Source organism: Choloepus didactylus, chromosome 11 (genome assembly GCF_015220235.1).
Source record: "Choloepus didactylus isolate mChoDid1 chromosome 11, mChoDid1.pri, whole genome shotgun sequence".
In the NCBI taxonomy this organism is placed as follows: Eukaryota; Metazoa; Chordata; class Mammalia; order Pilosa; family Megalonychidae; genus Choloepus; species Choloepus didactylus.
In genome coordinates, this window is record NC_051317.1 from 10,839,122 (window position 1) to 10,866,543 (window position 27,422).

Consider the following 27,422-nt stretch of genomic DNA (forward strand, 5'->3'; position numbering starts at 1 on the left):
AAATAAATCCAGTGAATCCAAAAAACATAGGCTGGGGGTAGTGTTGATGCCACAGTGCAATTAAGCAAATAATGGTAGTGCAGTGGTTCTGAAAGAATATTGTTTGGACCAGCAGCAGAGACTTTATCTAGGGACTTGTTAGAAATACAAATTCATGTATAGTTAGAGCCCAGCAATTTGTCTTTTAACATGCTGTGTTACTTAGGGTTCTCTAAGGAAACAGAACCAATATGAGATACCTGTAAATATGAGATTTTATAAAAGTGTCTCATGCAACTGTGGGGATGCATGAGTCCAAATTCTATAGGGCAGGATGCACAAGTCCAAATTCCATAGGGCAGGATTCATAAGCCCAAATTCCATTAGGGCAGGCAGTGAGCTGGCATCTCTGATGAAGGTCTTTGATGAACTTCCCAGGAGTGGCTGGCTGGCTGAAGAAGTGAAAGTTCTTTCTCTTCTCCCTTAAAAAGTCTTTGACTGATTGAATTAAATCCGGTTGATTGAATTCTTTCATTGTGGAAGGCACATCCTTCAGCTGATGTCATCAGTCACAGGTGCAGTGAATTGACTGATAATTTAATAAACCAGCCACAAATGTCCTTGCAGTAACTGTTAGGCCAGTGCTTGCTTGACCAGACACCTGGGCACCATCATCTGGCTACGTTGACACATGAACCTAACCATCACACATACTGTCTGGGCAACTCGAATGAATGCTGAAGTTTGAGGATTGCTGGTCTATTGGATTCCAGAATATTCTCTGGAATAGTATTCCCGAGATAGTGTTCTCCTAGCCCTATAGAGAATATATTTGTGCATAGTGTGTGTGTGTGTGTGTGTGTGTGTGTGTGTGTGTGGGTGTGTGGTGGGGTAGATTGATAATATACTGTAGTAACTCTGAATTCTGATTCCCTCGGGGATTTCTGTCCTTTCAATTGTATTTTCTCGTTTGGTTGGTTATTGACTTCCCTTCAAGAATTCTGTGGAGTCTGTCTTCCTTATGGTGTTGGCCACTGAAATCTCTGTCCAGTTATTTTTAAATTCTTGCCTTTTTTTGTTTGTTTGTTTTTTTAATTTTAAGCCTGGCTTCATGGGTGTCACCCCAGAATTAGCACGGGCATGTAGTCAGTCAATGATTGGTCAGAAGTTGTGTTTAAACCCCTTTGCTAATAGATCTGTGTTTGAGTTGGGGAACACAGTCAATTTCAGGCCATTTACAAGTCTGTCCCAGCTTTTACTTTCTGCTGGAACCTCTTATGTCTCTTCTGTATGTTCATAAAGCCTTCTGTTCAGACAGTGATATGTGGACATCTAGGGCCCTCTCCAGTCTCTTCTGGGTGCAGCTTTGCATATGTGTTCAGCCTTTCAGACCACCAGGATTATTCGGGAATGTATCAAGGCCTACTATGTATGTCTCATTTTCGCTATCTCCCTGTAAAATTTTTGGATCTATGCCAGGCTTTTGTTTGCGCCAATCAAAATTGTAACCTGCAACATGGGCTTTCCCTATTTATTTGCTTTCAAGATAGCTATTTTTTTTCCAGCAGTATCAAGGGACTTTTCCATGCTTTCTTCTAAATCAAGTCAAAATCTCCCGGCACAGAAGTTGTTTGTTTTCACAGTTTGAGCTTCCTTGGTAGCACCACTGCAACAATGGGACTGAAGAGTGCATGGGTACAATTCCACACTAAAACATCACAGACCCACATATTCTTACAGAAGTTTCCATGGTGCTTCTAAAATAAATTCTCCTCATTTTTTTATATTGCTTTGGTGGATTTCCGAAATCCTGTAGTAGTTGTTGTCGTTTTTAATTGTCCAGTTTTGTCATAACAAGGAGAGAGAATTTTGCCAGCTCTTCACTCTGGCATTCCAGAAGTCCCCACACTAATTATTGTTAACAGGTTGTTGTTAATTTTGTTTCCTGAATAAATGAAACTCAGAAAGAACTACCCATGGGGTCAATTCAGTATTGGCTCTGTGTCCACCGGCCATGCTCTTTCTGCCACAATGGCTACTGAAGTGACCATAACTGCCACCCTCATCATTTCTAGTTCGTTTAGGATGCACTTTTCCTTTTAAACTGAAATGAAAATTCTTTTCATGTAGGTTGTAAAATTGAATAACGTTATTACCTTTTTCAAACAAAGTATAGACCACTAATCAAGGATACCCAATGTTACTTTTTTAAAAGGGTGAGTTTTGAAAGTATGAGGTTCATTCACAATGAAGTACAGAAATACTTCTTTTCTTAATCTGGCCACATTACTTAGTGGTTTGATGCAAATCAACAGACCCATATGAATTTCTTCTTTTTAAAAACACTGCTTATGGTAAGAATCAAAGAAAGTAATATGCATAATTATTCTTCAGTGGGCTATTGCTGAGGAAATCATTCTTTCCAGCTAACACCTTTCATTCCTTCCAGCTAACATTTTCACTTGAAAATTTCCCCTACCCTGCTCTCCAACTATTAATCTCCAGTATCTTGTACATTTATAAGTAGTTGTACTTCTCATATAGCATTTTCACTTTAGTTTCATTTGGATTCTCTGAGATAGTCTTTATCTCCTAAAGGTACTTTGCCATATCCATCTCTGTATTCTCAATACTTACTACAGTGGCTGAAGGGTTCCTGGAGGTCTCAAATGCTTTGTCTGTGGTTAAAAGGTTAACTACCCATGGAGGTGTTACCAGTTCCCAGTTCCCCTAACTCCTGGTCTGGGACCATTTCAATTCTTTCTTTTATTTCAGGTTTCAGCTTAGACAATATTAATTTCTACAGATCCACTTCCCTAACCTTACAAAGAGTGGCAAGTTATGTGTTTCTTAGCATCATCTACTATTATCATACCATTTATATTCTTATCTTTATCTGATTCTTTGTCTTCCTACCACCAGTACTGTGATTTCCATAAAGAAAGAGGCCATCAAAAATTCCTCTCCATATCCTCATCATCTAGCACCTTACTTAACATTTGTTTGAACAAATGCTAGCAGAATTCAGTTTAATTAAATTAAGTCAACCTTTGAAATTAACTTATTTGAGTGACTTGTGACTATAATATAATATAATCAGATGTTTTGCTCTTATTGATCAAAGTTGCTGGACAGACATTAGAAACCTCCAACAGAAGGTTTTGACTTAAAAAGACAGTGAAATTCAAACAGATGGTCAGCAATAATTCCAAGCTCAATCTTAGTTTGAGACTTTTGATAATTATTATGATGAGCTTTGACATGGAAGTAGTTTGGCAGCCAAAATAATCATCATTCATGATATTTATATTTCTGAGACCCAAGAAATCAATGAATGCAATTTCAGTTTGTTTACACATAGAGTTTTATTTAGAGTGAAAATTGATTTGGTTGGAGAATTTTTAAATTATTAATTTTTCTAAGTCCTGAATTTTTTTTAGGAAGTTTATGATTTATTAGTTAAAATAAAATTTATTCTGTTTCTCCCTGAATACCATATGACACAGAAAGATTTTGGTTCAGGAGATCTGGCTATAAAAACCAGAAATAATCTTATGCTTGTTACTGAAAGGATTTCTCAATTATCTTTCAAGTGATTATACATAGTGTGTTCTTTGACCTGATTTTGTGCTTAAGGAAATATTAAGGAATGTTATAGAAAAAAATCGAAATATTAACAGTGTAATGCAATGGTTCTCAACCTTGGCTACTTGTTAGAGTTACCTGGGGAGCTTTTACAACTAAAATGCTCAGACTCCTCTCACAGGACTATTAAATCAGAGACCCTGGGGATAGATCAGAAAATAAATTTGCTATACTAACAATGGAGGCGAACAAACTCCACTATCATTTCAGCATTTTTTATTCTACTCTGTATTTTTTTTTAATTTTAAGTTTAAAGTTTTCCTAGTAGTTTCAAGATACCAGGTGTTTAATAAATTTCTCTTTCTTAAAGTTATTTTTAAAAACTTGTAGTTTAGGGTCATTCTATTTGATACATCTTCAGAGATCTTGTAGATTCCTACTGGCACTTGTCATTTTAGGTGCTCCTAACCTGAAAATTGTTTAGAACAAAGCAGTGGAAAGACTGTTGATAAGATGAAAACAGAGTCAAGCATTCCATTTTGTTATTGAATAGAGTTAGCTTTATTATTATAATAGAGTACATTGTGACATAAAATTAAGAGTTTTGCTAAACTCTGTAAAGCAATACATGCATCCGCCATAAACAACCTTGACTGATGTTAGTTTTTATTGCCACTTCACTGCACTAAGGTGCAATAAACATTCAGTGTCATCTTTAAATTAATTTTCCTGGGAGTAAAAAGGTGCTCTCCTTTACAAGAGTGTATCTTTATTTTCAAGGAAGACTTAACTAGTATTACATGGTTTAGCAAAGCACTGTAGAAAAGCTACATAGAATAATTTGTCTTTGATAAACTATGCAATCAATTTATATAATAGACTACTATCCACATGTACTAACAAATGAAGAGATGATGGAAATGCAGTCATTGCATAGCAGAAAGCAGACTAATAAGAAATAGTCACATCTAATGTGTAAAATACAGACCAAAAATTAGCCAAATTAGGAGCCTGGAGGATCAAATGTCCTCAATAAACACATTAGGTTAATGCCAAAAAATAACAAGATTAAGAGCAACACAGAAGTTAGAGCCATATTTTGTTTTATTTTCTATACATAGTATCTACACATGATACCAAAGGATGAAACAGCCTTTGTTCCGCCTTAATTAGCCTAGCTCATCAAATTTAGGCAGGACCAAATCAAACAATAAAGCACATATAAAAAGAAAACTAGAGTTTGTTTAAGAAAACACAAATGGTGCATTTTCCTACATCATTGAATAGCAGCTTTTTGAGGAAAAAAACAGTGCTCAAACCTTAGGTACGGATCCAACTGTCTCATTTGGCAATTATGTTAAGAGGTTTATGTCATAGTATACTAAACATGTTTTTACACCATGACGTGTGGATTCTTGATGCTAAATGTAAATATCTATGAAACTCTATCAGATGAAAGGAGACTTCAAAAATATCCTCTGCGTAAATATTTATCTCTAAAACTCCTGGGCATTAATGAAACAGACTAGAATTTTTCATAGGGAATATTAATGGACCTCTTGTATTTAAAGCCCTTACATAGTATGCCTACAAATATATTGCTACAGTATAAATGAATTGTAGTATTACTCAATAAAAGCTATTTCCTGTACATTCTTTCATGTGTTTTTTTATTTAATGCTACATATTATACAATACTTATTGAAACAGTTGGTATCAGCAAGTATAGCGGTAATATACAGTTGATTTTCTAGCTCCAACTAATGCTTTTCCATTTTCTTTCTATATTACAATAACCTAAAATAGAGAAACACAGAATGACTTGAGCAGAGAGCAACTGATCTACTATATTCTGGACAACAGTTGGAAATTACATTTTCTCTACCTAAATGGGCCTCATACCAATATATTTAAACTTCCATCTGATTCTTGTGGGCTGTTCTGTTCTTAAATGCAGGCTCTAAATGCATTGCCACAGCATTTACCAACATTCTAACAGCTAAGAACAGTGAGTCCTACACAATATTTTAAGAACACAACTTAAAAAAAGTAAAAAATGTACAATCTCATGCTGTATATTTACATACATAATTCATATATTCTTGTTTTGTTTTCTAGTCATAAATTTCAATCTAAAGCTTTTAAAGTAGTTATATAAAAGAATACATTCAACAATTCTAGAGCTTGCAAAATATTTCACCTCTCTGAAAACATCTTCAAAATGAGACTCAAGAAATTTTTGGACCCATGTGCTATCTGAAAACAGACAGGGTGGAAAAGGAATATATTTTTAAATTTTTATTTAGGTTTTTCTAAGTCTCTGTTTAGTGTACTTTTCTGTTAAAATGATTCCTCATCAAATCTAGTGGTAAAAGCTCAGATGACAGTGAAATAGCCTATTGAGAACATATTTCTCCATTTGAGTAAATGTGCTCTACAGTGATGAATTGCAGCTTTGCATATGAAGTTCCCATGAATTTTAAAATAGCATTTAGCAATAAAATAATGGCATTAGCCATTTTTAAAAAGTGGGGACTTTTACTTTGGGAATAAAACATTAAAGCTACATCATTTAAAACAACAAAACCAAAATGTAGGCACACCATAGTTTGTGCCATAAAGACATAGATATTTCTCTTTTTCTTCATTAAACACATATAATGTATTCTGTTCAACACCTTCACATAAAAATACTTTTGACATATACAGTATCTTTTTTAGAATATTTGGAAATATATATCTACAAATGAGCTGAGGGTGTGAGTAAGTTTTATCTTTCCTCTACTTTTCCTCATTTCCTTGGACCCTCTTTCCTCTCCTTTCCTCTTTCTTTCATCTGTCTCCTTCTGACGTGGTGCTGTTCTCTTGTTCCCTCTCCCAGAATCCTCTCTTCCAGCTGTATATCCTGCTCTGCTCTGGACTGCCAGAAAGGGGACTCTTGATCTTGCGTGAATTATGGGAATAAGGAAACCTTCAATTCTTTAAGATAGAGGCAATAAAGCAGATGGGAATTGCTGAGTTGAAAACAGAAAGCAATTCCCAATGCAGAGGACTGAACAACGGAATGTGGCTGCAAGGATCTATTGATGTGGTGTCGGAGCTTTTAGCTGAGGCTCTCTGTTTAAATATGTAGCCCAGTAGACTAAGTTAAAGATTCCAAATAGCAGCGGGAAGGCTATTCTTGAAAGTCGATCTATTTTGCTGACACTGTTAAAGGTTTTCTTGGGTTCTGGTGGTTTTGTTTCAGGCTTGACTTCTTTTGGTTCTATGGTTGCACTTTTAGCAATGGTGGCTAAGCCGGGGTCACCCCTGGCCAAATTAGGGGTGTAGCTGGTTGCTGTTGGAGCGTAAGTGTTGTTTTTCTTAATGAGAGGATCCTTTACTTTCTTTGGCTGTAGAAGGAAACGGTAAAACATTTTGTTTAATAATCTCTGAGAAGCAAGGTTGTAAGTTGCCGAGCACAGTGACTCGTAATTTGGAATTAAAATCTGTGCTTTATTCTAATTCCAAGAAATGCAACTTAAGGCTGTCATATGGGGTAAATTGAAAACACAGGCACCGTTTTTACAGTTCCTCCCATTCTTTGAATCTAGTCTGAATTGGGAACTTTGTCAGAGTAATGCTTTTCGAATTCAAGATCCTAATCCAAAAAGCTGTTATATCCTCAGCATCTACACTTCTGGAACATGTGAAGGAACCTGAAACAGAATCTGATTACCAGAAACCACGTGCAAGGAGAAGTCGCCCCCTGACAGCCAACATCACGCCCTAGGCATGTGAGATAGGCCATTTTGGACTCTCCACTTATTACAGCCTCTATGTGACTGCAGCCTACGAGCCAGGTCAGACTAACCAAAGCACAGCCAGGCTGTTCCCAGACCAAGATTCAGAACCACGAGCAAGTAATTGATTGTTTTAGGTCACTAAGTTTTAGGTGGTTTGTTTTGCATCAATAAACTGCTAAAACAATTATTATTGGTTTCTTCTCACCAGGTTTCAAGTGAACAAATAATAGAGTTATTCAGAGTATTCAGTCTTGTGGCTCAATATCTCAAAAGACTAGTATTCTGTGGAATAGAATTTGGGAAAGACTGCTGGAAAGTTATTCCTCCCCGATTACTTCTAGAAATCTTGAAATCTCAGTGTCTCTGATTTTGTCCCTCTGACCACCATCCCAATGCTCACTTGAATTTTAATGTTTTTCCTTCAATCCAAGAAATAGAAATATACTCCTGAAATGTGACTTAACATCCATCCTGTAAAATAGGTTCTAATGGAGGAAAGCAACACTATTCAGGACTTGATCATTTTCTGTCATGAGGTATTTCTCTGTGATTTCCGTGTGTTGTGATCCCTGAAGCCAATCTCTATTTCGAAAAGAGAAAATGTCAGTTTCCTTCTCTTGACTTCACTGAAAATTGAAGGGAGTGCATTTTACAAACACAATTCAATTGAGTTATTTCAGTAACAATATTTATAACCAAAGCAATTAGGCTCAGAGAACAACCAAAAGATTATGGTTTTCAAGTTATAAAAAATATAATGGATTTGGTAAATAATGGATGTGGTAAGCTTATTTGCTCCTCGTTTGTGAAAAACCCTCAAGTCAATGGAGACCACAGGAAAGCATGTTGGAGTAGAAAAATTTCCCCTAGTATCTCTCCCTTATCATCCTTTCTCTACTCTGCACATCTATTCACTCAAACAACCTCTCCTTTTAGCAGGAAGAAAATAATCATACTGCCCAGTCATTTATGACCTAAGAAGAAAAGAATCGTTATCAACCCCTCCTGCAGGCTTCCTGCAATCCTCTGGGCCCCAGGTATAAACAGACATGATGCTAATACAACACAGAGCCACTAAAGCATTTACCTTTTCTGGAACCACACTTTTGCCATCCCATGCATAGCCTCTCTTGGTGAAGTAGTTAACCGTGGCAAACTCGATCAGAGCTGAGAACACAAAGGCATAGCACACTGCAATGAACCAATCCATGGCCGTGGCATAAGCCACCTTAGGAAGGGAATTTCTGGCACTGATACTCAAAGTTGTCATGGTGAGCACAGTTGTTACTCCTGTAAGGAAAGAAATTGAGTGAGTACGTAGTTTTCATACTACAAAATTTCATGCTGGAGGTTGGCCTATTTGCCAAAAGGGAAACTGACAGTACAGAATACAGAATGTGGTTTCTATTTGATCCCATTTGGTTTGGATTGGATGAGTCTTAATTTAACCCAGTGTTACTGCTGGGTGACTCAGGAGCTATTAATAAGACAGTAGACCCCCTTTAAATGGGATGTTGAATGTGGTATCCTGGGTAGGAAAGGAAATAATATTCCTCACTGTCCCCAAATCTTTGAAATAGAAATTATAGGTATTCTCAGCCATGTATGCACAAGCAATTCCTATATCCTCAGGTCTGTTTAATATTCTATACCAGAATTGAATTATCTTAGGATAATAACTTGTCACTTTTTAACTTTTCTTCTACTATTTTTTCCCTGACTCTAAAATAACTACTCTTTTAAAGAAATTCTTGAAAAATACTACACACACATACACACACACACACACACACACACACAAAATACATATAATGAACATTAGTTTTGTGTAACTTGCTTGAGGCCACACCACTCAGAAGGGATAAAACCAAAATTTGAACACAAGTTTGTCAGATTCAAAATTTCATGACCTTTCCTTTTCTGCTTATCTTCCTTACTGTGCACGCCATTCGGTAATGATTAAAATTAGCTGTATTCAAAGCAGTTTTTCAAATCAGAGTTGCTTAGTTTAGATAATTACGAGTTGGTATGTGAATGATGATAACCATTAATGTGTTCGTTTAACCTACCATGTATAATTCACTGAACTAGATACAGAAATACAAGGCTGCAGGATTCCTTTTAAGCCATTTGAAAATGTATGAACAGTAATTCACAGCAGTAACCCATCAGCGGTGGATCAGGCTGCACAGTGTGGAAAGTGTCTCGACCTCTTCAAGTGACAAGTCCCAGCCTCGCCACTTATAAACTGTGAGGCTGTGGGTAAGTCAGTTGACTCCTGGGAAAACTCCGTCTCCGAATCTGTAAAAGGGATGCTTTGGACTTGGTTTTCTCTACTATCTAATACCATTGTTGAAATTCTAGGAAAGGGAAATTTCTGCCGAGTCATTCACAGGATTGTTGTTAGGATTAAATGATATAATATGTGAAAGCACTTTAAAAATGATAAAGAAATTATTTCCATGGAGTGTATTGCCATCCCATGTGTCTAAAACTCACAGCTATGGTTCCCTTGTTGATTCATATTAGAAAATCACTGGGAATCTATATGCAAGGAGCCAATGTCTCTAAACTTATTTAAATCCAGATTTCCACAGATTTTGAAGAAGACAGTCTTTGCAATTTCATTAGACAGTGATAGGATTAAGAGGACAAGGTGTGAGATTTTTATTAAATCAGATTTTGGAGACACGGTAACAGTTGTAGGAATGGACTCATTTTGAGCTTTTGGGATGTTACAGCAAGATCTGGGGCATATATTGCAAATCCTATAAATTATTTAAGGAATGCTGCCTGGACAACCAATGCCTCTCAAATTTGCATATCGATATTAACTTGAGCAAATAGCAAGATAGTTAAAAACGGGCATTTGGAGGACAGAGAAACCCAGCTTCAAACCCCAGTTCTACAGGATAAGTGCCCTTGGGAAAGTTGCCTCACAATCCCAAGCTTCTATTCCCTTTTTTTATTTTAATTCTTTCTTTTTAAAATAATTTTAATAAGTCTAACTCAGAGGCTACTGTAAAGGTTAAGTAAGATAATGGGAATTGTTTAGCACTTAGCCTGATATTTAGTAAGGGCACAATTAATGACTGTTATTATTGGCAACTTCAGTCCTTCTTTATAAACTCCTACTAAAGTGAATTCTATTGTTTGAACTTGGGTTTATGTAGGCAGCTGTTAGAAGTAATTTGCAAATAGGTATTCTTAACCCAAAGCTATCCACACATTAAGAGAAGTTAAGAAGAGCATAAAGAGGCCTGTGTGTGTGTGTGTATGTGTATGTATGTGTGCGTGTCTCTGTGCATGTTTTGCCTTACAATTTCTGCTATAGGGAAAGGGAAAGGCACAAACATTTGCTGAGCAGCTATTATGTTCCAAGCACTTCACTCTCACTGTACTCTCATTTTACACCCAACTGAAGCTCAAGATGAAGTAGGTTGGTCCAAACCATATGGCTAGTAGGTGGCAAGACTGAACCTAAAATCTCCATCTTTGTGGCTCCAAGTTGCACAAGCACATTGCCTCCAAATAACAGAGAGCATAGAAGATCCAGGATAAGATGTTTTTAGACTTTAAAACAGACATCAGTTTTGTTGCATTCTGGATATCTTTTAAACTCCTGTGATGTATAGCTTTAGGTGTTTTTATTTATTTATCTTTTAGTGTTTTTTTTTAAATGCCTGTGACCTTCCCAGGCATGTCTCACAGCTCAGAGGAATGTGCTGAGTTCAGGCTAGAAATAATGGAAACATGTGATAAATAAATGATAAAGGCTAAAGGTCTAAGAAAATGGTATTTGTGATTTCGTTGAACTCAAAATATTAAAAACACTTATCTTGATACATGGAAAAACTTGCCACAGCTGAGTTTACAGAAAAGTAGTTATGTTAACCAAAAGGGCATGAGTTGCCTGAGCTATAAGATCGTTGAGAATGTTAAGAGATTAAGAACAAGGTTTTTGACTTGTAGAACATTCTGTAAAGCTTCACACAATTTCAAAAAAGAAAGGGTAGGACTGTTTGGAGGAGGAAAGGAAAGTTAGCACTTAAAAATGGGCTCATTCTATAAAAATTAAACATAAAATAAAACCATAAAGTAAATACGTTCTGTGCTAATTTGTTTTTAATTCCTAGTGATCAAAGGGCTCAAACTGCATATGTATATATACAGAAGTGGGAGTCTTGAAAAGAGTTCAATCTTCAGTTCTAATAAGTGGCTTTAACATTAGTTAATGTTGACAAATGGTAATAAGGGGGGGCAGTTTGAAATGAAATGCTCTTTTACTTTGTAGCTGGAATCATTCAGTTTAGTTGTATGCATAGGCTATCGTCAGAGCAAAGTTTTGATAGTGGTTTCAACCAGAAGGCCAAGTTCAGAAGAGAAGGCAGCTTTCTTGGCACTTATAGTAGGATCTTGCTTTTTTCTGAGATATAACTGATTTTTTATACCATGCATATTACTGAAGGATGGTACTGTAGGGATACATGCACATACATTACCCCTTTTTTGAATCATAAGTTTCTTAAGACCTTTATCCTGTATAATTCACTGAACTAGTTGACCTTTGGCAGGTGACTTAGTATCTTTTTCCTAAGCTTTCCCTTCTGTAATTGGGGATGAGAGTGCATATTTTTTTTTCTCGTTTTTAGATTAATTGCATAGAACAGTGACTGGTATATAAGGACCCAACAAATAGTGTTTATGATTTTTATTAGTGTTAAGCTGCAGAATGAATCCTTTACAGGATAAGGTTACATTTATGTTTTGTTCCTGGCTGTATTCCTGTGCCCAGTATGTAATAGTAGCTCATAGTAGGTTTCAATAAAAATTTAGTGAATGAATGAATCAGTAAATTTACCACACTGGAATCTTTTGTTTTCATCAGCCTGAAAAGTTCAATTAAGATAGTGTAGAAGGACACAGGAAGGAAATACCCCTTTATATGAAATAAAACTTCTGTAACAATAGAAAATCATTAGAAAATTATTGCCTACTCCTTAAATAATTTACCATTAGATTATCTGCACATGAATGATCTAGGGCATTTAAAACATTTTAATAGAAAATAAAATATATATTTGTAACTCATCAGTAGCACATAAGGTTAGGTAAAGTGAGGTATTCCCGTGTTGACCTGATGGTTATTAACGAGTTCTCCCCATTTAAGGAAACTCTGATTTTTACATGTAAGAAAGTAGTTGTGTTGAAATTTTCTAATATTCTCAAAAAATGATTATGTATTCTAAATATATTATTTAAGTACTAAGGTTTCCATGTTTGTTTTTTTTACCTAGTATGAAGCATTTTATACCTGTTGCACTCCATTTTGAGGCCAAAATATCCAAATGAAATGTTTATGAATCTAATCAAGTTACATGCACTAAAATAGTTTGCTATTTAAAGAAAAGTAGGCAGCTAATCATTTTTAAAAAATCATACCATAATGAGAATGGTAATACCTTAAACCTTTTTATTGCACTGAATTCGGATTTGCATGTATAATCATTTTTCATTACATGTGTAATGTTACAGATATGATATAACTTGCCCCTCCAAACCCTGGCATGCATGTGTTGATGTGCACTTACCAAAGACAGTTCTTGCTGGTACAGACTCTCTGTTGAGCCAGAAAGAGACTTGGGAGAGAATAACTGTCATTATGCACGGCAGGTATGTTTGAATAACAAAATAGCCGATCTTTCTTTTCAAGTGGAAGTGAGTGGTCATTACAACATATTCTCCTGGAGGGTGAAATAGACAGAAAGGTTGAATAGGATGAACTTGAAAAGAAGTTATCTCTGAGGTTTTTCAGCAGCAGCAAAGGCCTGGGAGTTAGACAATCCTTTCCCCATGTGACATCTGTTTCCTAGAAAGAAAAGCTTTTATGTGGAAGAAAAAAGTGCTTTTTTTCATACTCCAATATGGATCCAAGGCCCAAGTTCTCAGAGATGTTCTTATGCCCTAAATCTTGTGCATCACAAATGTAAGGGACTCATCTGAGTTTATGTTTACAGATTGGCTTTAATGACAATTTAGTGCAATTTACAGATTGCACTAGATCCTGATGGCATACATCAATGGATCAGAAGCAGAGAAGATTCCCAGGGTGTCCATTGCAGGGCAGGTTCAGGATGTCTAATGAAGGAGATTTGATGTACAAGTCAGGACAGCTGGAATGCTAGACCGTCAGGTGAGTCACGTAGCTTGGCCTGATCTGCAAAAATGAAGAGTGTGGGCTAGAATCCAGTGTTTTCTCAATATTTATGTTGAGGAACACCTTCATCAGAATCACCCAGGACATTTTTGAAACCTGCAGCCCTTTGGGTTTCGTTCTTTGTGGCAGGGCCAGGGAAATCTCTATGTATAAATCAGCTTTTGAGCTTGTTCCAATGCCTTGCCTGGTCTGGGAACCAAGGGGCCAGCAAGGAGCACTCCAAGGTCAGTATGTCCTTTAAATTCTGACTTTAGAGGCACCAAGGAAATGAGACAAAACCTACATTGCAAGAAGGTTTTTAATTTGTTGTTGTGGATGTTACAATTCTTAAAAGTTTTAGCCTTTTTCACTCGGAGTATATGCTTTCCCATCTGTAGGTCATTTGGAGAGAAACAGAACAGTTCTGGCTGTGATAACTATATTCCTCTCTTTAGAACTTGCATTTTTCCACCTTTCTCCTTCCCTTTGCATCTTCTCCTTACTTGGCTGGCCATTTATTTCTTGTACATGAATGTCCAGCTTCAGCCACTATAATGTAACTAAAACTGGTCAAGATCTCTTCATCTCCTCAACAAAAGCCCTTTTCTCATTTTTCAAGCTAGTTGCTCACCTTCTAGGCAGCTTTAAATACAGAGAAATACTGACTTGTCCTCACCTTCCTGATTCAAGTTCTCCTTTTGTCTCTTGTTTTCAGTTTCTTGTGTAAACACATTAATTTGAAGCAGAAATTATTTACTGAGTTCTTTCTCTCTGTCAGGCACTTCTCTTCCTCTTTCCAAAGTAAATGTAGGTGTCCTTGGTGTAGTTTTGTCCTCTGTTCTCTTCCCTATGTTTTCTTGACTCTACCAAGGAGTTCTCATCCTCACCCCTGCTCCTAGTGGCATCTTTATCCAGATGCACAGAGGGCTGCCAAACCTGTATCTCTGAGTGATCTCGCTCTCGACATCAAGACCCATATTTCCTAACGCCTGCTAGGCCCATCTCACAGATACTGATTTTGCACTCACACCACCAACTGAATATGTTCAAAGTTGGCATTAGCTGATCTCTCCTACAAATTACTGACTGGCACACAGCTGTGTGTCTCTCTAGCTGTGGCACTAACATCTCTGTATTTGAGGAACGCTAGAATAGGTCACTCTGGGCAGGCCAGGGGTGTTGGTCAGTTCAGATAGATAATCAGCATCCAGCCATAGAAAGCTAGATGGAGAGCAAGGAGGAGGCACCGAGCAAAAGGAGGACCAAACCCTACTTCTCAAAACCAGCTGAGTTAGACAGGTGGAGGGAGAAAAGAAGGGCTGAGTGGAATTAAAACCAGATCCAATTCTCAGAATCAGTTAAGACAGCCAGATGGAGGAAAAGGAGGGGTTAAGCCAGGGTGGGGGAGAATGTGAATTTCCACCCCCAGCCCCTGTCCTAAAGCCTAGCAACAGGCTCACATACAAAACCTGGACATGGCTCCACCAGGTGCGGCCCCTCTCTTGGGACCTGCCTGCACTGAACTCTCCAGCGTGTATTTCTTCTTATCAACCGTTGCTATTTCCCCGTGTGTGCTGGCTTTTCAAATAAACTTGACTGCTTGCTACGCTACTATTCTTCTTGTCCCTGAATTCTTTCTTGAGACAAAAAAAATGAGCCTGCACTGGAGCCCACCTTGGGTGCCAACCAGGCTCTGACAACATATTCACTCAGGTTAAAAACCTGGAATGCATCCTCGGGTGGTGCTTTTGAGAGAGGAAGGATTCACCTGATTAACCTGATTTCAGTTTCAACCATGCGGCATCTCTCGGTCCATCTGTCTTTATCTCAGGGTCACTGCCTTTATCTCCTTAGTAGATTTCTTATAATAATCTATTAACTGTCTTGTGGCCTCCAATCACTTCATAACCCTAATTTTCCCTCAATTTGATGGCAGAATGATCTTTCTAAAGTGTACATGTGATCATGCTACTCATTTTCCTACTTAAAAATGCCTTACTGGATCCCCATTATCTACATAGTTTTTCTCAACTCAGCACTATTGACATTTGGGATCAGATAATTATTTGTGTGTGTGTGTGTTGGGGGGCTGTGCATTTGTGGCATGTTTAGCAGGACCCCTGGTTGCTATTCACTAGATGTCAATAGCAAACACTCCTCCATCCCCAGTTATGACAACCAAAAATGTCTGTGTTCTACACAATAACAAGCAAACTCCCTGACCTGTACTCAAGTCTTCCTGGCTCTAGTACACATTCTAATTTCATGTCTCATATCTCACCATACATTTTTACATCTCAGTATCTTGGTCTACAAAATTCTCTACCTGACGTCTTTAATTGCTGAATATTTTGCTTAATTATGAATGGCAACAGGCATGTAGTGGAACAGGAAGGAGCAGTAGCTTTGGAAGCAAATGAAATTGGGTCCACTACACAGATCTACTGCTTTCTTGCTGTGTAGCACTGGACAACTTACTTAAACTCTCTGTTCTTCACTTTCCTCATCTAAACTCTGTTATTCAGTTTCCTCATCTATAAAATAGTGAGTATAAGATGGAGAGAATAAATAATAAGGCTCTAATTAAGATCATGTTAAACACATAACAGTTTTCAAATTAATTGTAGGCCCTTTCTCTATTTTCTTCACTATTCTCCCTAATCAGGCTTGGCACAAATATCAGTAGAAATGCCTTCACTCAATATAGCAGAAAATCATCCATGGAGCCATGCATGCTTGCCTTCCTTATGATTCATCACCAAAACCTGCCATTTATTGAGCACTTACTGAGTACCTTTTATTTATAGATCCTGTTTATCTCTCTGATAATATCTCATACTCTGTATTTTGTAGTTATTTGTATGCATGTATCCCTCCTACTAAACTGAAAAATAATTGAGGAGAAGGGTGGTCCTTTGGATAGCGCATGACCTTACAAACCTTCAGTATTCAATCCATGCCTGAACCTTCAGGGCCCCCAACCAGATTAAATCCGTGAACACTTCCCTTTTGAAGGGCCAATAACATGTTTAATTGATTTATTTTTAAAGTTTCTGGATGTGCCTTTGGCGATGGCAATATATACATATATCCTTCACCTTGTCTTCAAGGGCTTTTGAAAGAGAAAGCAGTGAAAGAAATTTGAGGAAAATACAGACCACCAGTGTCCCCAGGACTCTGCTACTCTTGTCACATTTCACCCTCCCGAGTGTGCAACTCATCATTCCCGACAACGCATCATTTGTAGCCTGCAAATGTCACCAGCTCAAAGGAAAAAAAAAGCCACCTTTCATATAATGTCAGAAAGATGAGTGTCTGTATATCTTCTATTATCATCTTTTGTTGTTTGCAATGTGACATTTTGGGAAGTTTCTGGAAAGAATATGATTTCTGTAGATATGAAGAGCCATTATTTGGCATTATATTTTTTCTTTTGTAAACTCTTCCTCCCTAACAGATTAAGGAAAGAATAGGAGAACTTCAAACTTTTTTGAAGCTATCTTCTTAGATGAAATAAAATCTTAGAAGTTTTGAAGCAAAATTTTTAAATAAGAAAAGGAAAAGGCAGCAACATCATAGTCTGTGTTGTAATAATTTAAAAATTATAGCAAACCACAACAGAAAAAATCAGACTCAAATTGGAATGAAGGATATGTCTAGACACAAGTGCTTATGCACTAAGCAAGTGAAATGCTTTTTCTACAATTCAACAGTCTAGAAGAAGAATAATTCAAATATTCTTGTGCCTCATCTAACCCTCAGGGAAGCTTGTATATTAGATGTAACAATATTTCTGATATATTACAATATAAAATTAAGAAGAGAGGATGAACAAAAGCAGTATATAATTTTGCAAAGCAGCACTGAGGTTTTTTTTAGATCTAAACTCCTTGCTTTCTCAAATGGTAATTACTTGATTGAAATAAACATCTTATTAACTTCATTTAGCTTCTGTTTCTTTATTTGTTCAAATGAAATAATAGTACTTAACAAAACTATTTCCTGAGATAGCCTATTAATAAAATGCACTGATAGATGCGAAATGTTTTTTTTTTTTTTTAAATCATCAGAGTTCTGTGCAGACTTAGATTATAAATCAAGAAAAGATAGAATTGCATTCTCTCAAAAGGTCAGGAAATCATCCAGCCATTCATTCAATAATATCAAAATGAGTATTAATTCCAAGGAAAGCTGCCATTTTCCTTCCAAGTTTTCTAAAACATAGTGTTCTCAGTGGAAACCTTTTTACCAGGAACAATGCATTCAAAATATTCTTGAAGGAGGAGGTGATATTTTAATATCTGCTTCAAAGAACAGTGAAATAGTGAAACAAGAGTAAAGAGATGAAGGTGATAGTTCTAGGCCACATGGACTCTCTGGGCCTTTTGCCTTGCTTAAAACACGAACGAGTTGAACAGATCACGATGGAAGTCTTGTTTTGTCTCCAGCTTTAAAAGTCTATGGGTATAATTTTGTGTAATTGGGAGCCTGAAGCTCCTTTAATGAATGACTCCATGGTTCACGTAAGTGGGACAAAGTTGCTTTCCTCATTCATTTTGAACTCTAAGAAAGATGATCCCATAATTTCTCTTGGTCATTTGTTTTAAGGATCAGCAATAGCCATTCTTAAACATTCATAAAGAAAACAGACATTGCTAACAAACTGACTCTGGTAAATCTGAGACCTCCCAAGTTGTCATTGTGTTTTAAAAAACAGTAAATACTATATAGCTTTATTTTTGGCCCCTGATATTCTTATACCTGATGACTAATTGTAATTATTTTGCTTCTGTGTATGTCATATCTTCACGTCCTTTAATCGCTGTTGTCATTTTTGCATGCGCCCTCCTTAAAGAGCTACATAGGAAGTATGATGTGGTGTGGTGAAAAGAGACAGAGTATCAGGCCTGGAGGACAGTTCCAAACTGTCTTCCCTGATACCCCAAGCAGAAGTGGCCTCTTCCTCCCTTAAACCATCATGTAGCTCTTTGTACCATCACCACTGCTATTATTAATAATATTTTCTAACATTTGTGGCATAGATTTTAACTGCCAGCCATTTGGCTGGACAGTTTACATGAATTTTCTTATTTCAATCTCAGTAGCTTATGAAGTAGGTATTCTTAGTATCTAATAGCACATGAGAAAAGATCAACAGAGAGGTTTAAAGACTTCCCAAGGGTGATGTGGTTAATAAATGATAAAATCTGCATTCAAACCCTCACGGAGTGACTCCAGAGCCCACACTCTCAGCCTCTGTGTTGCCCGCATTCCATTGTTGCCTTTTCATCTGGGTCTGTCTTGCCTATTCCTAATATAATATGTTATGCACTTGAGAGAACAAACTCCACAGCAATGCTACCAAGATTTAAATCCCAGTTCTCCCACTTCCCTGCCACGTGACCTTGGAAAAATTGTTAAACTTCTTTGGGCCTCAATTATGTCCTACTGTAAAATGGGAATAATAATAATACCTATCACCGAGGATCATTGTGAAGATGAGATGTGGTGATTAGAACAGTGCCAACACATGCTCTCACTCACCCACGGGATTCCTGAGGGTTGGGGCTCAGTCTCCTCCATCTCTCTTCCCCAACCCCAAGCACAGTGATGGACATGGAAAATGAGCAAATTAGTGAAGGAATTAGGAATTAAATGAATGAATAAAAGGGAATTATATTGGATTTAAAAGCTGGATGAATTCATCCTTCCTGTGTGCCTTTTATGGATTTAGTTTTCCAGGTGAATAAAACAACTGCAAACCAAAGTCTCTTCTTATTTACTCCCCCAGATCTTATTGATGGCAGACTTCAAGGGGGAATTTCTACCTCTAGTGTGTTTGCACTGAATTCAGAAGTAGAAATATTGTGTTAGGATTCCCATCTTTCTCTCACTCTTGGTACAGAATTGATTTAGAGGTTTTTGATCTGAAAGAGGCCACTGGTTAGTGTCTGAAAGTGTGCACACACACATGTGTTGGTGGCAGGCAGGTGTGGGTAACACACCACCTCCTAAGAGGCGATCTGAATTGATTAACTCCCCAGGAAGAATTTTAAGGAGAAATAGGTTGCCTTTCCTCTGATCCCTCGCAACGTGTGTGCTCTCTCCTGCTATCATTCTCTCATCTTCTGGCAGAAACAGGGAGGTAATAGCACTCAATCTCCTTTCTCTTAATGTTTCATGACTCCACAAAGAGATGTGAAATATGCTGTAGGGAACCATACACAGAGATCTTTGTTTCTTCCCACTGAAATCTATAAAGGTGGACTCCTGATGAGTTAAAGTGGGCCCAAAGGAAGCGTAGTTCGGTCTCTCATTGTACCTAATGGAGTTAAAAAAGCACATCAAACTGAGTTCCTTTACTGGAGAATTCTCTCACTATTCTCCCCACCTCTAAGGTGCATGCCTGCATGCCTAATCGTTATGGGAATGTCAGGAGAAAGCTCTCATCTTACATGAGTAAACTTGCTGCTCTACCACTGGATGACTGCTAAATGCCCCATTCTATGAGATCCAGCCAGCCTGGTGGCAGTGGGATAGGCCACTGTTTTTCCACCCCTAATCCCCCTTTTGACTGTATAGCTCTTAAAGTAACTAGAGTCTAGATGGGCTGAATCCTTGGGAAGCCACCGGTGAGAGACGACTTCAAGTCTATCTGCCTAAGCCACTCGTTTTGCAGATGGGAACTGGAGCATAAAGAGTTTACAAGGACAAGGTCAAAGTCATTAGCACTTGACTATTGTATGTAAGTTACTGCCTTTGAATTATTTGTTTCCCTGGCATCCTCCCATGATAGTAAATGGAGAGTTCTTTGAGATTAAGGTCTATGTCTATTATTCTGAATGTCCTGGGCCTAGAGCAGTGCTTATTTCCACCACTCCTCCTACCCCAGAGAAAACAAAGCCAACCCCTGAAGTCTTCCTTCCTTGCCAATCCAATCCTACATTGGATTCATTTTTTTAAAATTAATCCTTAATTCCAAATATGCATTGAGTGACTCTTCTGTCTCAGCTACTACAATAAATGATAGGAATAGAGAATACAGACACTGCCTCTGTCCTCACAAAAAATATCAATCACAGCACTTATCACCCGTTTGTATAATTATAGTTTATGTGTTTGTCTTCACTTAAATTTCAATTACATGAAGGCAAGATCTGTGCCTTGTCCATCACTGAATCTCAAGTGCCTGCCACAATATCCAACTTATAATAGCTTTCAATTTTTAAAATGTAAAGTCTGCTTATTTTAGTATGTTTCTCTTTTTGACATGTTATGATAAAGGAACATCCTCGCCATTTTCCATTTTCTGGGATATTTTCAGGATGACAGCACCAGCTACTAGAAACCATTTTGAGCACCTACTATATAAAACTCTAATTGGGGTTTTCCATTATCTCATCTTTAATGCAAAATTACTATTTCCATTTCTTAGAAAAGACTGAGGTTTACGAATGTATAAGTAAATTTCCCAAAGTCAAAAACTTCTGAGTTGTACAGCACCAGGACTGGAGACTGTACCTTTCTGTTTGCAAAGCTTATGCCCTTTCTACTGTGCCACATGTACTTCTAGTAAGGGCAAATCTGAGAAACAGCCATCTCCATTTTCAAAAGAAGAAACATATAAATTTAAGCTTCTAGGATAGCTCTGAATTCCTTTAAGCCTTTTGCAAATAAAGACAGATCCTATTAAGCCAAGCTTACCCACTAATCACAGTAAGAAATATTGTCCGTTACTTGAAAGTGTTGGGGTCCTAATGTAAAGTTTGAAATCTGAGGAAGAGATGTTTCTGAGAACAATAGCAATCCTTCTCTTCTTTATTACTAATTTGTCTTTCTTTATAAATCCCAGATAAAAGTGAATGAGAACCACTGAAATGTTTAAAGACTTCCTTAACAATAATAGTTGACCCTTATTAAAGCATTCATATATTAAAATATTGGGATTTGGGGGCACATTTTCCTAACTGTTAGAGGCTAAATTTTATTTATAATTATCTGGCCCTCTGAACATATTTCAGATAGTCACTAAGGGATACCTGCATAACCAAATTCTTATTCTGTTGCCTGAAGCAACTTCACAAACTTTGAATTGTGGACCCATCTATTTAATAGTATGTGATCTAGTTCTGGGTATATCATTAGAGAATCAGTTACAGCACTAAAAAGGGTCACACACCCTCTACTTTTAATTCCAAAATGGAGTGACCATTTTGGTCATGTTTCTGTAGGCTTTAACTGTGGAAGATTTGTGGCTACAGATTTGAAGGGGTTTGTACAAGGAATTGGCTTTTTGGCATCCTCTGTGTAATGATGACTGTTACAATTCACTAAGATTCATTGATTCATGACAATAAATGGGACCTAGAAGATATTAGTAGCTCACATTAATAAGAGCTTTCTATTGACAGCAATTGTGGTATGTATTCTAATTTCTATTGCCAGCAATTGTAATGGACTTAATTTATTCCTTCCAGTAACCCTCTGAGGTTACTACAAGCAGCTTGCAAGGTAGAAGAGCAAGGGCTTAACACAGTTTTCCCCAAGAATTCAGTCTTAATCACTAGGCTACATTGTCCACATAGTTCTTTATTTTGCAAAGACACTGAGGCCAAGAGGTATTAACTGACCTCCCAAGTTCACAGGTCTACAGTTTACTCTAGTTCCAGCTCACCTGATTGCAGTTCAGTTTTCAGTGCACTTTTCTCTCTCTTTCTCCTTGTGTTACCAAAGGACTGACTCACTGATTTTTCTCATTCTCGCAAAAGCTTTTTCTGCTGCTTCTTCCATATCCAGTAACCGAATGGCACTCACCTGTACTGGACTGAACAATTCCGGAGTCTACTGTTTGTCCAAGAAGATCATACTGGTTTAGGCGTGACCCATCTTCTGCGACAACCACTGAGCGTGCCGGCTCTCTGGTCCACTCATAAACCACTTCTGCTCTGGTATAAGCATCTAAAAGAATGCAAAGTGTTGGATGTGCTTTGTCTTTTCACGTCTACTCATATTTTTCATTGCATGGTTCAAGGGGTAGACTAGGAAAGGAAAGCCCATATCTCTTTGATGAGGAAAACTAAAGTGTATTTTCATAATACATTCAATCTTCTATTCACTCTTCCAACAAATGGATATTAATCATCTACAAAGTACGAAGTACTAGGCTAGGGACATAGCAGTGAACATAACAAACACGGTTCCCTGCCCTTATGGAGCATACATTGTAGTGGCAGGGACATGCAATAGGTAAGCAAATACTTCTATGATTTCAAGTAGTGATAAGTGCAATAAAGCCACATTCAAGAGGGTAAGGAGGTAGAGAATCAAGGGGTGGGGTCCTATTTTATGTAAGGATGTCAAAGTGGGTCTCTGAGGAAGTGACATTTATAAAGAGGCAAGAAGGAAACAAGGGAATGAGCCATCTGACAGTCTTTGGGAAGAGTTTGCTGGGCAGAGGAACTAACAAATTACTTTCTCTAAGGCAGTTCAAAGCTTGAAGTGTTTGATGAAAATCAGGAAGACCAATGTGACTAGAGTGAAGCAAGTGAGAGATGAAATGAGAGAGGTAGCAGCTTGGGTCCAGTTTATGTCAAGCCAGGGGAAGATCATGATAAGTGTGAAAAGTAACACTGGAAATTTTGCTGCACATCCATTTTCAAGGGAAACTTTATTTTACTTCCTTTTTATTAATTATCTTTTTTCTTCATATTCTCTATCATGATGATGATGATGATGTTACACCCTAGAACTCTTTACTTATCAAACATTTTTATTTGCCATGCCCCTTTATAACCTTGCCAACCTCCTACATGAGAGTTTAGGTTATAATCCTGATATTTGTTTCATGTAGGTTTGGGAAGGAGGGTATATAAGGTGAAAGAGGAGGAGAAAGAATTTCATAGCTTTTCTGATTTCTAGCCATAGAACACCCACATCATATAGGTTGCAGTGATGGTACATACTCACTTTTAGAAGCAAAGTGATGATAAACATTTAAGGAATGTCATGTTAGCAAAGACAAGCTGTTTCAAGGGTTTTTGAGAGAAAGATACGATAGCAAAGTTGGCCTTATTGCAAAAACTTGACCCTTTGGCAGACTTCTCCATTTGGTATGGTGGATGAAGAACCCAGGGCCCATAATACTTTTAGAACCCAAAAAAGTGTTTTAATTCTTTTAAAATCTTAAGAAAACAGGAATATAATCAAATCTGGATTATATTCATCTTTATTCCAACATAACAATATGATATAATTTTAACATATTTTGGAGGAAGGGACCAAGGGCTGTATACAGTTGGTGGATTGTATTGGCAAAGGGGGTCTACAATTTGAATTTTTTAACAAGTTTCTTAGAGGAGGGCAGAGCACACTCTAGTTTGAGCAAGACCATGTTGCTTATGAATAATAATTACCTCTGTTCTGTGAAAGGCTTTACCCATGGTAATTTGGAATCATGGAACATTCAATTTGGAACAGCCTAAAGGTCATATAGTTTAATTTCATTTTATGGATGGTTCACTGAGACAGAGAGGCAATAAATGATTTGTTGAAGGGTGCATAGCTACAGAGTGAGAAAATGGAGATAAGAACTCCTAATGTCATTCATTCTACCCCATTATTATTTATATGATTTTTCTAGGGAAAAACTGTATGCTATATATTCTCGAAAGCAAAACAAGAATATCTGGTGACCATGTAATTAGTGATGAAGCCATTTCTAGTCCTTGTCATTTCTTAACAAAGCAAAACTCTTGTTACTCTAACACACTGCCATGAGCAAAAGTACTTGGGCTCTACCTTTTCAGACCTTGTCATGTGTTGCCCATGGGCTGATAATATAGTTGAGCAGGAGAAAATTGTGTTACAAGTGACTGGTAATCTTGCAAGAAATGAGACACTAAAATTATTATAATAACCCAGTTATCCCCCATTATGATATTAATTAACCCCATTGTGTGAAGGCATCTAGACCATCAACTATGAACAGTACATCAATTGTAGAGATTGGGCATTGCTCATATCTCTCAATGCAAATCTCACATAATGAAGAATAAATTCACATGACGAAAACTGGTGTTTTAAAACAGGGAAGATAAATACATTCCAGTTCTCACAATACAGGGTGTATTTTATTGTTTCTTCATTTCAGTTTCTGGAAAGTAGTTCCTATGAAAACTTAGTTGATTTGGGACTAATCGCCATAAATAAAACGTTAAAAAGAGCCTTAACTACTTAGTTAATTTAAGGTCAGCTTTCAAATAAATTGGCAGATTACATAAAACAGACTTAAAAATAAGACTAGAAGGTTTGGGTTGGTGTTACAAAAGAACTTTGTGGTGAGAAAACAGTGGGAGCAGGGACTCAGTATTAAGATAGCAGCCAGTGATTGACACTATCATTTCACTTTCACGGAGCTCTGTTTTTCCATCTTTATATAATTAGACAGGTGGACTCTAAACAATTCCTAAATTTAATTTTTGCTCAAAAAATCATTTACATTTTTACTTATCGCTCTCTCCTTCCTTGCAAGGCTCACTGCTTGATAATCACTCAGTCAGCAAATGATCATTTATTAAGCACTTACTAGATCTAGTAATTGCCTAGATCTTTATGTCAGGCTCCATGATCTGTTTATTTGCTTTAAGAACCAAAGCTTTATTTTGTATCTTTCTAAAAAAACAATTAAAATATGTCAAAAGTTATGCACTTTGTCTTCAGCTTATCTGGCTTTATGCTTAACAAGAAGAAAGGGCAGTTCAGCACTAACAATCAGCATCTAATGGATAGTGGTAAGGAAAGCATCTGTGTTTTGGAGTTTGATTCTCATCAACATATGGATCATGATGTTTTAGAAGCCTCATAAACATTTATTACTTAGTGTTCTACTAAATTGGTGCCTCCTCTTGCTTATCTCTTGCTTATTCTATTCTCTGACATTCTGGCAAGAAGTTTGCTCTAAAAATTGGGTCAATGATCTGTCTTCGTTTTCCTGGGCTGCCGTAACAAATTCCACAGATTGGTTGGCATGAACAACTGGAATTTATTGTCTCACAGATGTGGAGGCTAGAGATCCAAAATCAAGTTGTTGTCAGGGTTGACCTTTTTCCAAAGTCTGTAGTGTTCTGGTGGTGGCTCACTGGCAATCTGTAACTCAATCTCTGCCTTGGTCTTACGCCTTTCTCTTTTCTTATCTTTCTCCTACTGTGTCCAGATTTCCTCCGCTTATATGGGCCCCAGTCATACTGAATAAAGGCCCACCCTGATTCTGTTTGGCCTTATCTTAATAGGCTCTTCAAAGAAACTATTAACACATGAGTTCACACCCATAGGACTGGGGACATGATTCCATCCACAAAAGTATTTGTAGCCCACTTTTTAGCTCAGTTTCTTCACCTTTGAAATGTGCAGATTAGGTCAGGTCAGAGAAATGAATAAACACCAGGTGGACCACCACCACCCCAGCTTCCGTGCCAATGACAAATATTGTTAGCTAGTCGTGGTGCTCTCTCCCGTGGAGCTCATACCATCTGAGATTGCCTTTCACTGTCAAGTTTTCTCTGTTTAAGTTTAATCCCCCAGGTCTTAAACCGTTTTCTGAGATCATCTTTTCTGTTGCTTAAACATTAATGGGCATTTAAAATCTGATTATTATAAACATTATCCATTTAATAAGTATTTAATCTGGCTTTCTGCCAGGAAACAGTGAACAACTAGATTTGGCTCTCATGGAGATTAGAATAGAAATGTTAGCCAAGAAACAAAAGAAATAAGTATAGCTGTGATAAATACTATAAAAGAAATGGGTAATGCAGTCAATAAGAATGGTAGAGCTGTTTGCAAATTTAGCTAAGAGCATCTGAAACTCTAGGACATGGCATTTATGCTGAGATGGGGAGAGACAGAAGAAACTAGCCTGACTAAGAACCAAGGGAAAAATAATTCAAGCAAAGAAAAGAGCACGTGCAAAGGCTTTGAGGTGGAAAACAACGTGTGCTATTCTAGATCAGAAGGTTAGCAGGACGGGAGCCCAGTGATTACAGGGCATAGAGAGAGGAAGTAAGCCACGGTAGTCAGGGACCTGGTCATGCCATTGATCATCCAGGATAAAGTGTTTAGGTTTTATTGAATACTGTTTGGTCGTGGAAGCGAAGCCACTGAAGAATTTTTAGCCGATGAGTGTCATGATAGCACTTACAATGAAAAAGGGATTACTCTTTCAGGTGGAAAAGAGCTTGGGGGAGTGGGAAAGAATAGAACAGGGAAGTGGGCTAGCAATTACTTTTAGTAATGTAAGTGAGAAATGACTGTACTTTGGACTATGGGATGGAGGGTTATTTGGCTAAGAGTCAGCGTACTTGAATTCAGAAATTAATTTTGTCTCTGAAGTACATTAACCCTTGGGATAATACCCATGAAATGGAGAATGAAAATGTCCTTACATTTCCTTAGATTTTCTAAGCTTCCTGGTTTTTAAATAAAGAGATCTCAAAGAGTTTTGAGACCTTAGAAGAAGTCCTGTGATGTCCTAAAGCAGTTAGATTAGATTAAATATCTCAGATCATTATGTCACAGCAAGGATGATTTTGCATTATTTAACTTTTATAATCAAGTTTGGATATCAAGTTTGTAGGTTTTAGAATTTTATTTTTCAAACTCTTATTAGTTTCATAGTTTCTGTAGTGTCTTTTTAAATTCAATTTCACAAGTAAAAATCAATGAAAAAATAACAAATCTTATGACTTACAGGCAAAATATTTTTAAATTAAAACCTCGATATAAATTCTTTCTTTTCTTTACATTTCCTTTTATAAAATTGGAAAATTCATAGTGGTTAATTTGTAAACATCCTTCCTTGCACTTTCCGTCTGATTTTAATT

The 27,422-nt window shown here is 37.2% G+C and overlaps 1 protein-coding gene across 2 annotated transcripts in view; it reads right to left on the reverse strand.

Annotated features, from left to right (window-relative positions):
* Positions 1-4,101: 4,101 nt before the first annotated feature.
* Positions 4,102-27,422, reverse strand: part of GABRA1 (gamma-aminobutyric acid type A receptor subunit alpha1) — a 57,015-nt gene continuing 33,694 nt past the window's right edge. For both annotated transcript variants that reach the window (XM_037799017.1, XM_037799016.1), the window contains 4 exons: positions 22,360-22,503; positions 12,941-13,093; positions 8,437-8,639; positions 4,102-6,956 (listed from right to left, as the gene is read on the reverse strand). In XM_037799017.1, coding sequence (XP_037654945.1) covers positions 6,645-6,956; positions 8,437-8,639; positions 12,941-13,093; positions 22,360-22,503 — 812 coding nt within the window. In that variant the 3' untranslated portion in view covers positions 4,102-6,644. The remainder of the gene's footprint in view (positions 6,957-8,436; positions 8,640-12,940; positions 13,094-22,359; positions 22,504-27,422) is intronic.